Genomic DNA, 18,335 nt, shown 5'->3' with positions numbered 1-18,335 from the left:
CCTGCGCCCTAAGCTCGGCCACCTAGGGCCACGTGGAAACTTGGGGCGGGGAGGACAGTCACCCGCGCCCCCAAAGCCGAGCGGTAGGCGGGGACAGCAGAGCTCCGCCCGTTGACAGGCTTCGCTCAGGTCTCCCCGTTTCCCACAGGCCCCTCCTCCGGCGCGTGTCCGGTCTCTCGCACGCTCGGGGGCGGAGCGGAAGTGACGCAATGCGTCGCGCATGATTGGCGGAAGCAGAAATTGCTTTGCGGCCGGCACGGAAATTGCTTTCCTTTTGGCTTCCGCTCCTGACCCATGTGAGAGACCGGTTGGTGAGATGAGCGCGATCCGGGCTGCTAAGAGGTGAGTGGGGAGCGGGGTCTCGCTGGGGACCTGGTCCCCCGGCCTTTGTGAAATGGAAGCCGTCTATTATCAGACGACGATCGTTCCCCTCCCCAGCTCTCGCCATTCGTTACTATTTCCGCGATCCAGCCTTTAAAATCCTCTTAATTTAACTTAAGTCACTTTCTCGGCTCCCCAGCTTTTTATGCCTTCTCCCTGTTAGTTTTCTTGCAGCCTTTCCCTCTCCAGCTAAGTTAATGTAGCACTTTCCTCATCACGTGACCCCTCTGCTGCCGCTGCGCGTCTCCGCCCTCTGTGCAGACAGTGCATGTGTTATAAACTCCTCTTGTCTTGGAAACCTTTGCTGATTGGAGTCATCCAAGATGTTTTCTTTCCGCTGGTGTTTAATGCCTCCCAGTCTGTTTAGTAATGGTTGCCTTGCAGAAATTGATAGTAGAGTCTGATTTGTTTCTGGGTACCAGTCTCCTTAGTTAAGCACCTACTTTGCCGAGAAAGCCCCAGGAAAAATTACTTACTCAGCTGATTTCGTCGAATTCCCTGGTTCCTGGGAACGAGCGATCAAATGTTACTTTTGAGTAAGCTGCGCCTGGAAAGGCGTCTTCCATGTGGAAGATGCTTAGAAATATTAATAGTGACAGTCTTGCCTGAAGGGCCAGCAACAGGGCCTTCTACCATCTTACATAGGGCCTGATGATTTTTACAGCCTCCCAGAGGTCAGTGGAAAATGCAGTGCCAATCACTGAAGAGTGTTAGATTCCCCCCACTCCCGTAGTTGTTGCTGCTTACCTTCTGAAAGTGCTGCCTGACTTCTGCAGTCTAAATATATCTTGACTGATTTCCAAAGTTGCTTCCACTGTGTGGTTGGCCCCTCTTCCAGGGAATAGGACTATTCTGGGCTAAGAACTCTAGTTATGCTATAGAGATTGTTTTAATAGAAGAAAAGTTTCTTCAAGTGATAATATTTCTGTTTTATCTCCTTTATAACAGCCTTCTGGCTTTAAGCCAACAGGAGGAACTAGAAGATTTGCCAAAAGATGATCCCTTGAGCACCAGTGAAGATGAGGTGGGTAACAGCTGCTAAGCTGCCTCTTCGAATTTCCCTTCTGCCTGAAAATTGAGGCAGAGGGCAAATGGAAAGGATGGGAACATTGTTATTATTTTCTCCAGTTTCTCAAGTAAATTATAAGCAGTTATGTAGGGTTCCATGTATAAGGTAATGTATTAAGGACTGTGGGAATTTAAAGAGACTTAGTGAATTATCCTATTGAAATATACATAATTAAACTGGATCTCTGTTAGATGCTGTCGAATTCAACTCTTTATTCCCTTGACAAAACTATGTCAGGGTTTGTTTTTTGTTTTTGTCAGTTTCTGTGTCGGATCACATATCTTCTATACAGAAATATTACTCTCACAGCACTTTTCTTGCCAAAGTAAGTTAAAACCAGAATGATTTTAGCTTCTAGTTACTAAGGCTCTATGTTCCTTATAATAAGGGAATTGGATTTTTGAAGCAGTTCTTTTTTTTTTTAAACATTTATTTATTTATTTATACAAGCACTGGGTACAGTCGGAATCGCGGGAGGGTGAGAGAATTCACCAGAGCCAGAGCGGGGAGCAGAGCAGGCAGAAGGACCGAAGTACACTGCTGAGGGGAGCAGCGGGCGGCAGGAGAGGTCTGCGCGCCATGTGGGACCCTCCTCTGGTGGCCGGGGAGCAGCTGGGGATCGAACCGGCACTGCAGAGGCTGCGGGCAGCTTCGCAACCCAGCGCTCAACCGCTGCGCCACGGGGGAGGCCCTGAAGCAGTTCTTTTCAATTGAGCTGGAATGCCTGCACACCAGACCCCTTCTCATCCTCCAGTTCCCTACAAAGGACAGATTTTATGTGGGCCTCAATTTACAGACTATCTTTCCTCTCCTTTCATCATTCTGACTGTTTTTCCTTCCCTGTGTCTAGGGGGACAGCGATGGAGAGAGAAAGCACCAAAAGCTTCTGGAAGCAATCACTTCTCTTGATGGAAAGAACAGGTAACACTCCCTTCGGTTTAGACAGATTATAACTAGCTGATTCCATAAGATTTATCTGCAGCTAACATTTAATGTGTGTAAGACAATAAAGACAAAGTGTTAACATCATTAAGAGCACATACAAATTTTTATCCTTTGCCCCTCTATTTTTTCAACTAAGAAAGAAGGTGAGTAATAGCGCTTACCTCATAGAGTTGTTGGGACATTTAAATGAGTTAATAAAGTAGTGATCTTTAACCAATACCCAGCATATAATAAGCATCATATAATTGTTACTGTAATTGTATGTGACCTTTGTGTTTGAATTTTTAATCCACACTTAAAAGTCTTGAAGCATTAAGTAGGTATTACTTCTCCCCATTAGAAAAGTTAATTAACTTGCCCCCAGTGTCACTCAGCTCATAAGTGGCAGGCTTGGGATTCTAGTCCAATAGCTGTTCCACTCTGCCCATCTTGTATTGCCTTATGTTTTCGTGGTATTGGGTCTACATTAAGAGATAGTTAGACTACCACATTTGAGTTAGGTTTTGCTTTGTGACAAAACCTGACTCTAGAAGAGAAATATGTGAAACCAAAGTCTTGTGTGAAAACAAGTGTTTGTTTCCCCCGTAAAATGTGTTCATTCCTACCATGTTCTGTTTTGCCTGATTTCAGGTGGAAAGTGGCAGAGAGATCTGAGGCTAGTCTGAAGGTGTCGGAGTTCAATGTCAGTTCTGAAGGTAAGTTGATCAGAGAAAGCTGTCAATGCATGCTGTCTGTGGAGTTCCAAAATCATAATGGTCACTTCACCCCCTAGAGACTGTTTTTGGTGTGATTAATAGAGCCTGCCATAAATAATTAACAGGTGAGTGGGGGCAGAAGGGTAGTTGTATGCCCTTGAGATTCTTGCATTTTTAGAAGAAGGCCTAGAAGACTATGGTCAGAGTCTTCTACTGAGCTTGATGAATTGCTTCTGGGAGAGAGGGACATGAATAAAGACAGCTTTACCCCACTAGCTTAGTCATACTTGATATTTGTATCGTTCTTTTTAATGTTCGTGATTTTTTTTTTTTTTTTTTTTTCAGTGCTCAGCATGTTTTGAGTTTGGACAGGCAAATAATCTCAACAGCTGGAGCTCAGGGAAGTCAGTTTACTTACAATATCAGCCATTAGAGCAATTTATCCAGTAGCTATCTAAAATAGCTGCCCCCTCCCGCCCAAATAAAATACTGGGGAATAAGATTTCATTAAGCTTTGGAGGAACACAATATTTTATAATATCTAAGATTCCCGCCCACCCCCCCACCCCCGCTTTCTCTCCCTGGGTGGGGGAGTGAGATCACCTCTATTGAAAATACATGACCTGGTAAATAAGAGAGTTGAGGTTTTAACCTGCTACCAAGTCTAGATGGCAAGTCTTTTTCACCATATTTACAACTCGGGCACTTTGAATAAATTACACATTTCTAGTAACCACTATTGTTAACTGCCCAGAAACATGTTAAAATGGCATTCCAGGTTTACTCAGCAAATACTTGTACCACTTCGATCTATCCATATCAGGAACTGTTTAGATATTGGGGCTACAGTCAAAAATAAGACATGAGGTTGCGGGGCTTGAATTCTAATGGGGGGATAATGCAATAGAAGTGACTGGCTACTTGAGATCAACTGGTGGTGAAAGATCTCTGAAGAGACATTTAAGCTGAGATCTGAATGACAAGAAAAGTCAACCATGCAAAGATAGGGTGAGACATTCCAGGTGAGGGGGCAGCTAATACAAAGGTTCTAAGGAAAAAATACACTCAGCATGTTTGAAGACTAGAAGGCCAATGTGACTGGAACATTCGTGGAGATGGGCGGTGACTTGGGGTTAGAGGCAGACGGGAACCAGGTCCCATAGGATTGTGTCCTTCAGATGGATATGGCTCCAGGTATAGCGAGGAGCTATCAGGATCATGACATGGTGTGATTTACATTTTCACAGTACCACTTTGGCTGCTGTGTGAAGAACAAATTGCTTTGGGTCACGAGTGGAAGCAGAAAGGTGGGCAGAAAAGGAAATGACTTTATAAAATAAATCATTCTCTTCTTGCAACACGTTTGGGAATGTTGCAAAGTGACGCTGTCACTGTGGCTATCGATGGAAGTCAGAGTGCCGCTTCCCTGCACATTGGCCTGTCTACCAGCATTTTCTGTGGAGGCATATCCCAATGTGATAGTAAGATTTTGCCTCACTTCTCAGTCTGACCAGAAAGTTTGGCCTTTCTACAGGATCAGGAGAAAAACTAGTCCTTTCAGATCTGCTTGAGCCCGTTAAAACTTCATCCTCATTGGCCACTGTGAAAAAGCAGCTGAATAGAGTCAAATCAAAGAAGACTGTGGAGTTACCCCTTAACAAAGAAGAGGTTGAGCGGGTGAGTTATAGAGAAAGTGGTCCATTAAAGGGAAGAAATTGAATGACAAGGAAAAATCAGGTGAGAAGAAAAGGGTGGGTGGAAGCCTGAAAAAACGGGCAAAAGGGAAGTTGTGATTTCCTCACCATGAAAAGGCTTAAGACGAATCTCAGGAAAGTGCAGTCTGGAGAAGTAAGCAGGAACTCCTCTTAATCTCTGGCATCCTGACTCTTTCTTCAGCTAAGAAACATTGCCTTCTAATTTCCTGCTAATCCTTTGAGCTTGACTCTTAATTTTGCGGCCCTTGCCTTTTTTGTGCTTTGTCTGTTTCAGATCCACAGGGAAGTGGCGTTCAATAAAACTTCACAGGCCCTCTCCAAATGGGATCCCATCGTTCAGAAGAACCGGCAGGCAGAACAGCTGGTTTTCCCCCTGAACAAGGAGCCAGCAGCCATTGCGCCTATTGAACATGTGCTCAGTGGCTGGCAGGTGAGTGCAGCCCAAGGGAACTTGGCCTTGGAAGGTGGATGTGTGGCGTGGAGATTGCAGAGTTGGCAGTTGATTTGGCTGGACGTGTTCTGCCTAAATCTCAGCTGTGGTTTTGGGTCAACGGTGGGGTAGGGAGGGAGGGAGGCTCATGGTCAGGCAGTAGCCAGGTAAAGCAGCCCTGGGGTCGCCCTTCATCAGTCTGTAGGACACAGCACACACCTGTTCGCAGGTGTTTGTTTTAAGACATCTGATTTTTAGCAGAGGGAATACAGTGTTCTCTTTTTCATACCCCAGTTTTTTAAGAGCTTTTACTCATATTCTGAACTGGGAAAAATGGAACTCGGCGGCATTGGTATGGCCAGGTGAGCAGTGAAACCCAAGGTTGGCTTATAGAGGAATGCCACACTAAAATACAACATTGCTGACAATGAGTAGACTTCTAACAAGTAACTTATTCTTGATTTTTAGTGAGTTTGCCATTTGGCAAGGAAGTCGTTAGGAGTCTGGACTACAGAAAATAAAAATGATTCCAGAGCTCGGCTTACCAAACACAGATCCCTGGCAGATTTTTCATACTTCTGAAATGAAGGATGCTTGTAAATGTGGTGGATGTGAGGTTGCTGGCGCTTCTGTACAAGGGTGTTCTTTCCACTTCACTGGTGTTGAGAAAAAGGTTTTCTTTTATGAAACGAGGGTGGTAGGAATCGATGGGGTTGGGGATGGAATGGTAGCCAAGTTCTTGTCAAAAATAAAAAGTTGGTTATCCTTCATCCATCCTTAAAGTCTCAATTTTTAATCTGAACAACTGCTTCAGAACAGCTAGCCTTTTTTTTCCAAGTCTATGATGAGAAAGTCTATCTTGAGCACAAAAATAGTCAAAAACAGCAGTGTCTAGATCATACAAAGAGGATCGATACCCTCTTTGTGCTTTTCCTCTGCTTTCTGAAATTCCCAGGGTAAGAGAGGCCCATATGTCAGGACGTTGCGAGAAGTATCACTACCCAAGTAAACATGGCTCACCATTCTAACTAGAACTAGAATAAGGAGTTAATTACTATAGGCATAAGCTCTGTTTCTGAGGTTGTTGTTGAAGTCACTACCATTCTCTTTCTAGGATGCTTCCTTTTCCACATGAAACAGAGATCAGGTTTAAAGTGTGGCTGCACGATGGAAGGGAGACTGTAGGAAAAAATTTTAAGAGGTAATGCAATTTGCAGGATTCAAACATTGAAAGTATAGACGATGAATAGTGAAAAGACTGATCTCATGCCTGTCCCCCATCTGTTCATACCCCCATGCTCACCCAGAGATAACCACTTGCTCAGTTTTATTGTTGTTAACTGGAGAGTTTTATCCATGTATTTGTGTTCACTTTGGTTTTTGATCAACAAAGTGCGGCAATGCACTGTTCTGCCTGCACCTTGCTTTTTCCAAATGACAGTGTAATCTTGCAGGAAAATACTGCATTAAAGATGAAATAGAGGAGGTTATATTAAGAATGGTACAGCCTCTGCTCTCCAGGAATTCCCTGTGCAAGACAGAATGGGGTCCGGGTGCTCACATTGAGCCTGCCGTACCATTTATTCATTCTGAGATTCATTTTTGAGAAATGCCAACAAGGCACAGAAAACAAGGAAGCGTTGAGGTCAGGGGGTGCTTTCTGCCTAGCAATTTCCAATTCTCTTCTTACACTGTAGAGTGCAGAGTACCAAGGACTTATAATACAGCAGTCTTTCTGGAGATTAGGAGTCCCTAGTCTGCACTATAGTTTTGGTCTAGCTTCTTAAAATTCCATTTCACTCTAGCTGAGAAGAATTAAAAGGGATAAATGTGTGAGAGAGCATTTGTAAACTGCAAAGTGCTAGAAATGTTGTAACTTCCCCCACCCCCTCTCTCCTTCCCTCTGCTAGCTGTCTACACTAGCATTTCTCAAAGCCCTAGTTTCTCAAAATGCGCCACCAAATTGAGGTGGCCAGGTTAAAGCTAGAAAATGCTGTGTGCTCCTGCTGATGATTAGCTATCACTGTGTATGCTAACCCTTTAAAAGCTATGAAAAAATCATCGAGAACTCCAATTTGGCCTACTCTAACCAGATTTGTACAATCGGATTTCATTAAAGATCAAATAAGTTGAATTTTTAAACTTAAAAACTGAAGTAAATCCTGTTGTCTGATGAAGAACCTGCTTTGGGAAGAGCTGGTCTCCACTGCTGTCTGTTCTCACTGCCCCCTACCACACTCCTGAAACTTCTTTGAAAGGGCATTAGTGAGGGTCCTCTGAATTGCCACATCCCAAGCCTGCTGAGTCCTCAGCCTGTTTTGCCATCACATTGTTAAAAATGTTCCTCCCTTGCCTGCTGTGACATGCCCCTGATTTTTCATCTGACTCTCTCGGTCCTTTTCCGTGACGCTTGACTGTCACGTGTCAAGGTGACACATCACTCAACCCCTTCTAAGGTTCAGTCCCATCACGGACATCACTTTCAACTTCGTGCGCTCCAAGCCAAGCCCAGTGTTTTGCTGCCCAGGTGGTGCTGTACCACCACCTTCATTCAGTGACCCCAGGCACCCGGGTTGGGGGCCTCCTTTGCCCCTTAACTGCCACCCCTCTCTTGCCCACACTGGGCTGGTACTGTAATTTCTGTCTCTAATAGCTCCCAGGTCCCTGGTTCCTCTTCTCATTTTCTTTTCGCTCCCCTGATTTGGCACTTGATGTGTAACCCCTTAAATGTTCCCTGGGATTTTTTTTTTCCTGAAAACCAAAACTGGTTGTCATTTGCTTGCTTAAAATCCTTCAGTGGCTCTCTACTTAGAGAATAAAACAAAAGCACCAGCTTTTTACCTACAATAGATAGCACATCGTCCCCTTACATGCCACTCCTCCCACATGCCTTGTGTTGTTGCTCATACTCCTGTTTTTTTCTCCCTCCTTATAGAATTGTAGTTAGGCCTCAAAGCCTAATTCAAAAAGTCTCTTCCTTCCCCCAAGCCTAACCCACCTCATCAGAATGAGTTGTCTTCCTTTGATTACTCCTATGGAATCCTGCTTAACCCGTTAAGTCGTTAGTGGTGGGTGTCTTTCCTCTGAAGGGCTATGAGCTCTCTGAGGACAGGAACGATCTTAATCAATTGTGTATTCCTAGCACCCTGTACAAGTGCCGGGACTGTAGCTACAATCAATATATGTTTTTAAATTGAATTGTATTGGAGGGAGATTACGAAATTGTAATATAAATCACTGTGCAGCCTGTGATTGATGACTACTGCAAATACTAAAAATAGAGGCACATGCACCTTTACTATTCAGTAGGATAGGTTTATGGTTCAATCAGTAGCACCATGTAGTATGTGATGATGTGTGTTTATGCATTTGTCCAGATATTTGTAAGTTTAATAATGGACTGTGATGTTTTTGACTGTTGGAAAAAAATGCATAGGGTGTGTGTGAGGTTTGGGACAGGTGCTGTTACCTAAGGCAATCTTTGTGCCTTGCCAGAGTGGACCAGGGCACCATCAGCCACGCTATTCTAGGCATCCTCCTACTGTCAGTCAAGCAGCAAATGGGCTTTTCTGTTTGATAGGTGAAGTAACTGCTTCACAGTCTTCGTTTCACAGGTATAGATAATACCTTGCCTGCACAGTTAGCTGGAAACTAAGGAATTAGAGCCAGAGTTAGAAAAGGACTAGAATTAAATTTAAACTATTCAGGAAGCAGGCTAATTACATGAAGATCTTATTTTTAAGACAGTGTCTTTTTGTGCTCAGGAAACTAAAGCACACACCCTGCCATAAACTGCATTGTAGAATGTACCTAGGGATGCCTTGTTCTTGTTTCTCATATGTGTTAATGACACCAAGAACACATAAGTACATAAATGATTTGTAGCAGCTGGTCGTGATCAGAAAAGCTGAGGCTCCCCTCTGAGCCACGATGCTGGTTGTTACCACCAGTGGCAAATAATGCTTATCTTGTGACCTAACCCCCCTTGTCCTCTAGAAATATTCTTTAAAGGAGTCTTATGTGAATCCGAATTCCTTAACTATGCAACAAGAGTTCCGTGCAAGAGTTCAGATCAATGTAACAATATTGGGGCCATTCTGTTTTGCGACTGTCAAGACAATTTGGTACTACTTTGCCGCTGTCCTGCTAGTATTTACCTTAAGTTCATCCTGCTTCAATTCTTAAACATCGGTAATCCGAACAGACTATCCCCTCTATGATATTATAAAGTAGCCCGAGTTTCCCATTGCTGAAGTCTTTCTTAAATCAGAATTGAGTAAGGTTTTATCTACACGGCTGAATAGCAAGACTTCTCTGCTGTAATAGCCAATCTTATCCAGTCAGTGGTTCCAATGACAGTATCATAAAAGAGAGGGTCATAGGTTGTAAAGAGGGAAAGCATGGCTTGAGACTTACAATGTTCTATTACCTCCATAAGGCAAGAACTCCCCTGGAGCAGGAAATTTTTAACCTCCTTCATAAGAACAACCAGCCAATGACAGACCCTTTGCTGACTCCCATGGAAAAGGCCTCTCTCAAAGCCATGAGCCTGGAAGAAGTAAGTGCAATAGGCCTTTTGGTACACCTACACAGGCTCTGCGTCTCCCAGCCCTTGCCTTTGCGCCCAGGAGTCACTGGAAGTGTCATTTGTTGTAGGCTAAGATGCGCCGAGCAGAGCTTCAGAAGGCCCGGGCGTTACAGTCCTACTATGAGGCCCGGGCTCGAAGAGTGAAGAGAATCAAAAGTAAAAAGTAAGGAGGCCTCTGGGAACGGGCCTGGGGTTCCACGGAAGAAGGTGATGTGGCTAATCACAAACCCTTAGGAAGGAAGCTTTGACATGGCCACTGGGGTCGTGTAGAAGAGGCCCCAAATAGGAGTGACTAGCCTTTTTTTTTTTTCTTCAACTTCTTGGGAGATTTGCCTGCTTCAATAGTGCCCTCTCCTCTGGCTCTGGTTTTCAGTCTGGGTTTTGCTAAAAAGAGGACTGTTCAATTACTTCCTCTCCCTTCCAGGGTGCCATGGAGTGATTCTGCAGAATGAGCTCTGTATTCTACAGCTGTTGAGCCCACTTGGGCTTGCTTCCTTCCTGCCTCTTTGCCTCTTTGGAACTTGTTGTACTCTTCCCTTATGCTATAGAAGCAGAGGGGACTCTGCTATGCAGAGGTCTGCCCCTGGGGGCTGCAGGGCCTGAGAGCCCCACCAGTCCTTCTCAGGCCCACACTGGCTCCTTATAGTCAGCTAGCTCTGTGACATCCATTCTAGCCCTTGCGTCAGGAACCTCTTGGGTAGCAGGGGTGCTTCTGTGTGTGCTGTTTGTGGTGCACTTAAATCACTTCCTTGCTGTCCTTTATAGGTATCATAAACTTCTGAAGAAAGAGAAGGCCAAGAAAACCCTAAAAGAGTTTGAGGCGCTACGGAAGGTCAATCCTGCTGCAGCCCTGGAAGAACTGGAAAAAATTGAAACTGCCAGAATAATGGTGAGGTTGCCTTTCACCCCCACTCCTTGAATCAGCTTGCCCCAGGAAGCGATGAAGGTCTTACCTCTGCCCTTTCTCTCTAGGAGCGAATGAGCCTGAAGCACCAGAACAGTGGCAAATGGGCACAGTCCAAGGCGATTATGGCCAGATATGACCTGGAGGTAAGACACCAGCGGGGGACAGAGGCACTGAACTCAAAGAAAGGAAAACCCATCCATAAGGGTGCTAGCAAGAGGGAGCTAGGGGCTGAAGAGCTAGGAGGAGCTGTGGGGCTGAATGGGAAACGGAGGATCTAAAAAGGAGGCTCTAAAAAGGCACCAGAAAATCTCTAAGGCAGAGAAGAAAATGACCAGGAACAAGGTCAGGGAAGGGAAGCAGCCTTGCAGGCAGGTCTATCAGAAGAGAGAGGAGCCTTTAAAAAAAAAAAACAACAACAACAACAACCTTGTTTCATGTGTTGGTTCCTAGAAAACAAGGAATTTTGGCTTCCACTTCAGTCCATAGCTATTAAACACAGTGGTATGTGTACAGTTTAAATGGTAAGTGCCCGTTGGCAATACTTAGAAGAGAGAAGGCAGCTTTAAGAACTGACTGGGAAGGGTGTTGTTGGTCACTGGTGACAAGCGCTCTTCCTCCAGGCTCGCCAGGCCATGCAGGAACAATTGGCTAGGAACAAAGAACTGACGCAGAAACTCCGGGCAGCCTCTGAAAGTGAGGAAGAGGAGGAGGCAGCTGTGGAGGAGGAAGGCGAGCTCCTTGTCCCTGATGCGGTGAACAAGGTGCAGGTGAATGGAGCTGGACCCAACCCCTGGATGCTCAGGAGTCACTCGGGTGACACCAAAGAAGATGAAATCCAGGAGGACCCGGAGCAGCTTCCAGAGCCTGTGGCCCCTGAGGCTTCTGAAAGTGAAGAAGAAACACCAGTGGCAGAGGAAGAAATATTGCTGAAAGAATTTGAGGAAAGGCGATCACTTAGGAAAAAGTCTGGACTCAGCCAGAACACTGACTGGGGGATCAGTCAGGAAACAAAAGGTGAGTTGAGATAGGCCCCAAGGGAGCCATCCATGGTGCTAGAGCTGCAGAACAACTGTGAGAGGAACACTGAGTGTCCACCCACACACACAACAGGGTACCTGGACTCTGGGAACTTACCAGAGTGTGCCCTGGGGTCCTGAAGAGAAAATTGGTTCATAATAGCCATTTTTCTTCAAAGGCATTTAGTTAATGGTCATCTGCATGGCTGTACAAAGTGTACTCAGATACACTCTCTGCTGATAAGGACTGACAGTCTTCAGAAAGATAGAACAAATCCACCCTTGGAGTCAGGTCAGGCGTTAACATCACTGGTCTTCATAGCCCAAGAGAAGTGCATACGGTAGAGGTGGCAGATGTGGAAATCCATTCAGACACATAGGTGGATTTTGAGGTATTATGAAACATCTTCAGATTATTGCTGCACTTTTTCTGTGTTGTTTATAAAGTAGGAGTGGCATTTTTATCACTTCATAATGCTGGTTGTGTGTCGACATGGGCAAAGACTTTCCTGGTAGGAATGAGTGGCTCCACAAGGCATGTGGGGAGTTAGAATTGTCACCCCGTGCTCACATTTGATATTTTGTATGTTGTGTCTTCTCTCTGTTATCTTGAAGTGATTTTATATTAAGAACATTAGCACCCTTGGGGCAGGCCATAGAGCGCCCGTTCTGGGAACAGGCGGGGTGTTATAATACCCATGCTCCTAAGTCATGTGGCTCTCTGGACAGATTCTCAGGTCTGATGCTCTTTCCAATGGGAATAATGCATTTAGATGATGCATTTTTTTTCCCATTGCAAAAGAAGAATCTTAGAAGAGCTGTCACTGCAAATGTATTGTAGGGCCTTTACTCAAGGTTTTCAGCAGGAGGGTTACGAGATGACATGTTATGAGCAGCCATTCAGAGAGACTTTGAGAAACAGTGCTCACTGCAGGCTGAGATTGTGGGCCAGTCTCTGACCACAGGACACCAGCTGTATCCTCCTGAGCCCCTCAAAAGTTGGTCATCTAGCTGAATGTGTAGAGCAGTTGGTTGTGGCTTGAAAGGTAGATTTGGATTTCCTTGGATAACTAAGTAGAATGTTTCCAAACCTTTGGGGAAACCGTATCTTAAATTAGTGGGAATTCCTGGACCCCAAACAAGATGAGCAAGGAAACTTGATCATTGAAGAATAAACATACATGTGTCCAAAGGCCAGATTGCAGTAGCTTCTTTTACTACAATGGCTTCAAGCCAAGGCTAGACAGCAGGACAAACTTGAACATGGAGGCAAATTGAGTAATTCAAAGGATACTGCCATGTTTCCCTTGGGACTCTGAGATGCCAGCTACTTGACTTGGCCATAGCAGATTCTGAAATGTTGCTTTAAAATAAGGCAATGTGGGGGAATATAAAAATAAAATTTATTATTTAAAAAAAAAAGCAAAAAATAAAATAAAATAAAATAAGGCAATGATGGGCCTCCCCGGTGGCGCAGCGGTTGAGCTCTGGATTGCGAAGCTGCCCACAGCCTCTGTAGTGCTGGTTTGATCCCCGGCTGCTCCTGGCCACCGGAGGAGGGTCCCACATGGCGCGCAGACCTCTCCTGCCACCCGCTGCTCCCCTCAGCAGTGTACCTCAGTCCTTCTGCCTGCTCTGCTCCCTGCTCTGGCTCTGGTGCATTCTTTCACCCTCCCCGGCTTCGGACTGTACCCAGTGCTTGTATAGATAAATAAATAAATCTTAAAAAAAAAAGAGAAAGAGAGAGACCATGCAGCTTTCATTAAAAAAATAAATAAATAAGGCAATGTTGAATAAGGTTTTTGTAAAAAGGAGATCGCCATGTAAGATTTTTATAAATTACACATAATAAACTACAATGAAGTTGCCTTCTGAGGCCACCTGCTGAAATGGCTTTTTTTTTTTTTTAATTTGAAACTTAAGGCAGTCTCCCCAGGCAGGGTTTACTATACAGGGAAATTAAGCCACAGTTCCGGTTATACAGTGAGTCATTGGCAAAGCTGAGAATAGGACCCAGGACATCTGCTTTCCAACATGCTGCTTTTAACTACTAAACTCAGTTGCCTGCTACTTGACAGGTAACGATTAGTGAACTCTCCAGGAGATCCAGTGAATGGAATCCTCTTACCGATTTGTCCTCATCGGACTCTCTCCTGCGGTGCCTAGCACCCAGTGGGTGTTCCACAAATGCTTGCTGTTGAGTGAGCTCAGCAAATGCCTCACTGGCAAGGCAACTCCCAACCTCCTTTTCTGATGGCTTTCATTTCTCCCCTAGATTCTAGCAGCCAGGAGGTGCTGTCTGAAATCAGGGCACTATCTCAGAGACTCAACAAGGAAAACCATCAGTCCAGGAAGCAAAAAATGACTTCTGTGGCGACGATTCCACCTGTACAGAGTGTGGAACCTGCTGAGGAAGAAGAGGAGCCCTTGTTGATGCAGAGACCAGAGAGAGCACAGACTCTAGAAGAGCTAGAAGAACTGGGCAGAGAAGGACATTTTCAAAATGAGGGGCTTCCCAGGCCTGTGTTGGAGGGTCAGCAATTGGAGAGGAACCCCAATGGTCAGCCTGGTGCCCCCAAGGAAAAGAAAAGGAAGGAGCAAATGATTGATCTACAGAACCTTCTAACCACAAAATCTCCATCTGTGAAGTCTTTGGCAGTTCCCACAACAATAGAGGACTTGGTGAGCAGAGCCAGGGTTGTGCGCCATTGTTGGGGTTGGAGCTGGTACAGAAAGGGCCCCTCTCACACAAGGAATAGAATTGGTGATGTTTCGTGGTGCTGGTGGCAAATTTCCATAGCTGACAGGTCCGCAATAATATAGGGCTGGACTGGTCCAGGTGACAGTTTAATAACAGATGGAAATAGGTGTGTGTGACCCAGGCTCGGACATCCAAAATCCTGAGTCACCAAACCCTCCCTGGGGTGTCACTAAACCAGCCCTCAGAAGGAGAATGTCACTGAAAACTCTGACCAGACCCCAATCAGGCAACTCTAAGGTGAGTCATTGAGCTCTTGCCAACATTAATGTTTTGTTCTACTCAGTGGGGCCTCAGCTGGTCCAGGGGTCCCCTGAGGAAGTCATTGAAACTGCTCCAGTGAGGAGCCCTGGTGTGTATCTTTACAGGGGACGCACATGTGGCTAGGATTTCTTCCTCCACCTGGCAGTTGCCTCCCTGAAAGTTTAAAATTGTGTCATATGATAATGAGCTAGGAATATTTACCCTAGAGAGAGGAAAATTGGAGCATGATTGGCTACTGATTGGTTTGTATTGCAAGGCCCATCATTGTTCCACACTTCCCCCTAGAGGGCGCTAAAATGTCATGACCCAAAATTCCAGTGTTCTTGCCACGACCATGGCTCATAAAAGCAAGCTGTAGCTCCGGCTCTTGTTTCTTCCCAGGAAGATGAAGAGGATAGAGATCAAAAGCAGATGATAAAGGAAGCTTTTGCTGGGGATGATGTCATCAGAGACTTCTTGAAAGAGAAGAGGGAAGCTGTGGAGGCGAGTAAGCCAAAGGATGTGGACCTGACTCTGCCTGGCTGGGGCGAGTGGGGTGGTATGGGCCTGAAGCCCAGTGCCAAGAAGAGACGCCGGTAAGAATAGCAAAGAAAATCTGTCCGAAGGGTACAGGGCTATCCCATCTCTCCCTCAAGTGTCCTCCCTGCTCTTTTGACTACCTTAATGCTCTTAGTCAGACCTCCTGCTGTTGCTTTCCAGGTTTCTCATTAAAGCCCCTGAAGGTCCTCCAAGAAAAGACAAGAATTTGCCAAATGTGATCATCAATGAGAAGCGAAACATCCATGCCGCGGCTCATCAGGTGAGGGCTGGTGAGCTTTTCAGCTGCCTCCTCTTTCTGCCTCGCTTTCTTGCTTAGCAGGATTATTCTAGTCGTTCTGTGGTCAAGAGGGACGTGTGCTCTTGACCACAGGGTCAAATCTCTTACTTGCACTGACCGGCTGAAACGGATAATTCGGATAAACTCTACTCTTTTTAACTACTGACCAGGTTGGAGGTGGAGACCTCATGATGAGGCCCCCACATCTGCAGTTTCAACTAGTAGGCCAGAGCCTCTGCAGACAGATCTGGCCAAACTAAGAGTAACTGCTCTTCCGACTTGTGTTTATAGTCCAGGTAATGTTCAGAGGCTTAAGATTTGAGCTGCATCTTAAGAAAAACAAAGACAAACCAGCACTTGTTCAGGACAGTGAAAGGATTGAAGATTGTGTCATGTGGTCATGAGCTGGGGATATTTAACCAAGGGAGAAGCAAATTTGAGATGATCATGGTGTTCAAATACATGGCAGGCTGTCGTGTAGGTGCTGTCACATAAAGACCAGATAGGCTGCTGAGGGCCAGAGCTACCAGCATATATAGAGGGGACTCGAGTGAAATTAAACTCGATGAACTTTGTTTCCTTCAGTTCTGAAAGTCTGTGACCCTGAGATCTATCCCCAGCTAGTATAATATAGAATTGTATTTTCTTTCAGAAAAAAAGCCGAGGGTGGGTGGCTCTTTAATAGGTACAAAAGAGAGGTGAGAAAATACCATTTCAGTAATACTCTGTTGATCTTATTTTGTAAACCAATCACTGCAGAAGTTGAATTGCAATCACTGTCATCCCAGTTGAGGATACATAACCAGAAAAGAGGCAATCAACAGACATTTATGGGATGAGAAAAGGATGCTTCAACAGTCCAGGATTCTGTGAGGACCTCCATAAAAATTATCCATTTCTTTCCGAGTCGTGTCTGTTTTTTAATTCAGTAACAGCATATTGAAAATAAGTTTTCCAATCTTTAATAAGCCTTAGATTGCAGGTCCCAGCATGCATAGAATATAGAATAATTTGTGCTTTGAGCTGGGGGGGGGTCTGAAACTGAATACTTTGTCCAAGTGTTTTTTACTCTCTGTCCCCGGGTGGCATGCACAGATCTAGCTGTCATCTGTCAACCCCAAGAAGAAATTCCCTCAACTAAAGAGAGCCTGTCCTTCAGGAGCACCAGGCAGTACTCAGTGGCTCTTGTTATTTCCCCATTTTTCTGCATAATTTTTCCCCCCCTCCTCTATGCCCATTAGGGAAGTGTTTAAAGATTATTTAAATATCTGAAGGGAACACTCTGGTGGAGTGGAGTACTGGGCAGGAATACTGGCTTCTGTTGTCATTTGCTGCCCCTCATTTATTTGGGTAAATCACTTCCCCTCTCCAAGCCAAATTGGGGAGTGGGGGTCATGTCAAAGGGCGATGCCCTTTGACCTTATCTAAGGCCTTCCAGCTCTGACAGGATGAAGCTGACTAAGTGTAACAGCCTAGTAGAGTTTAGGTTTCAAGAGTATATCTTTGTATATATCCTTAAAATATCAGTCCTGTGTGTCAAAGAGAGGAAAGGAAGGAATTAAGAGCATGAAGAGCCCAGGGGGTAATAAAATCCACAGGGATACACAGATGTCCCATGTTTCTTGCAGTTAGTGTTAAATAGGAAGACTTCATTGGGGACAGCAGTCCAGGAACTACTGCAGTGTCCTACAGCTACTGGGGCAGTGTCCATGGCTTTTCAGTACATAGATTGTTGGGTAAGCCTGGTGAGGAGTGTTCCTTACCCAAAGTAGGCCTCTGTCCTCAAGCAGATTGGGATTCCCAAGACTGGATCGTAGTGGGATGCCTTGACCTCAGGTAGCTTCACTCATTGCAACCAACATGAGCAACTGGCCTGTCTACCAAAATTACCTGACCAGTTGCCATTGGGCCAGGCCCACATCAATCACTGCCTTTCTTTCCAGGTGCGGGTGCTTCCATATCCATTCACCCACCATCAGCAATTTGAAAGGACCATCCAGACACCTATAGGATCTACATGGAACACACAGCGGGCCTTCCAGAAGCTGACTACACCCAAGATTGTCACCAAACCAGGCCATATCATCCAGCCTATAAAAGCAGAGGAAGTGGGAAACCAGTCCCCCTCAAAGTCAGACATCTCTGTCATACAGAGGAATCCAAAACGACTGTCGTCGCAGAACAAAAAACAGCTGAAGAAGATCTCTGTACATTGAATTGCTGGAGGAGTGACGTCCTGCAGGAACCAGGAGCCCCGACTGAGCAGTGGCCTGGTTTTACTCCAAGCTGCAGGATCCATTCCAAAACTGGCTTAGCACACTGGGCAATAGTTAAGCCACATTTTAGAAATAAAAGCATTTTTATCTATTTAACCTGGAATGTGTTCTATGTTGTCTCCCAGTTGAATCATTTTTCAAGGGAGACACCTTTAGGTGCTCCCAGTTGTGTTTCTGCAGTCACACTTGTCAGGGGAACCTCATTTTCTTACCAATGATTGTGTAGTTAGTCCCAATCAGTGAAGTTACCCCAGCCTATGATATTAAATACACCACTTGAGACACAAGCTGCCATAGACAACCAACTTGAAGAGTCAGGGATAGTAACTAAATACTGTATATTAACCTCTGAACCTAACAGCACACACAAACCACACAACTGGATTCTGCCTGGACTGGACCTACAGTGGTGCGGAAGCTGTGTCCAGCTTTAAGTCTAGCCGCTATCATTTTCTTTTGCCTTTGAGCCTTCCA

General features: G+C 45.2%; 1 protein-coding gene across 2 annotated transcripts; it reads left to right on the top strand.

The window, feature by feature from the left end:
• Positions 1–228: 228 nt before the first annotated feature.
• UTP14A (UTP14A small subunit processome component) lies at positions 229–17,952 on the top strand. 2 transcript variants are annotated; one of them, XM_037511962.2, is made up of 15 exons: positions 229–342; positions 1,330–1,405; positions 2,301–2,371; positions 3,026–3,090; positions 4,625–4,767; positions 5,080–5,235; positions 9,674–9,793; positions 9,892–9,986; positions 10,589–10,712; positions 10,796–10,873; positions 11,351–11,744; positions 14,022–14,428; positions 15,150–15,343; positions 15,468–15,567; positions 17,529–17,952. In XM_037511962.2, the coding sequence occupies exons 1-15, from the start codon at positions 317–319 to the stop codon at positions 17,799–17,801; spliced, it is 2,322 nt and encodes a 773-aa protein (XP_037367859.1). In that variant the 5' UTR covers positions 229–316; the 3' UTR covers positions 17,802–17,952. The 2 variants fall into 2 exon arrangements, with proteins under 2 accessions (XP_037367859.1, XP_037367860.1); XM_037511963.2 differs by lacking the exons at positions 229–342; positions 1,330–1,405; positions 2,301–2,371; positions 4,625–4,767 and having other exon boundaries at positions 3,038–3,090.
• The last annotated feature ends 383 nt before the right edge of the window (positions 17,953–18,335 follow it).

The sequence above is a fragment of the Talpa occidentalis genome, unplaced genomic scaffold (assembly GCF_014898055.3).
Source record: "Talpa occidentalis isolate TD23 unplaced genomic scaffold, MPIMG_talOcc4v2.1 talOcc4.15, whole genome shotgun sequence".
Classification (NCBI taxonomy): domain Eukaryota; kingdom Metazoa; phylum Chordata; class Mammalia; order Eulipotyphla; family Talpidae; genus Talpa; species Talpa occidentalis.
The sequence above is the reverse complement of the archived record's forward strand: the minus strand, read 5'-3'. Positions and strand labels throughout refer to the sequence as shown.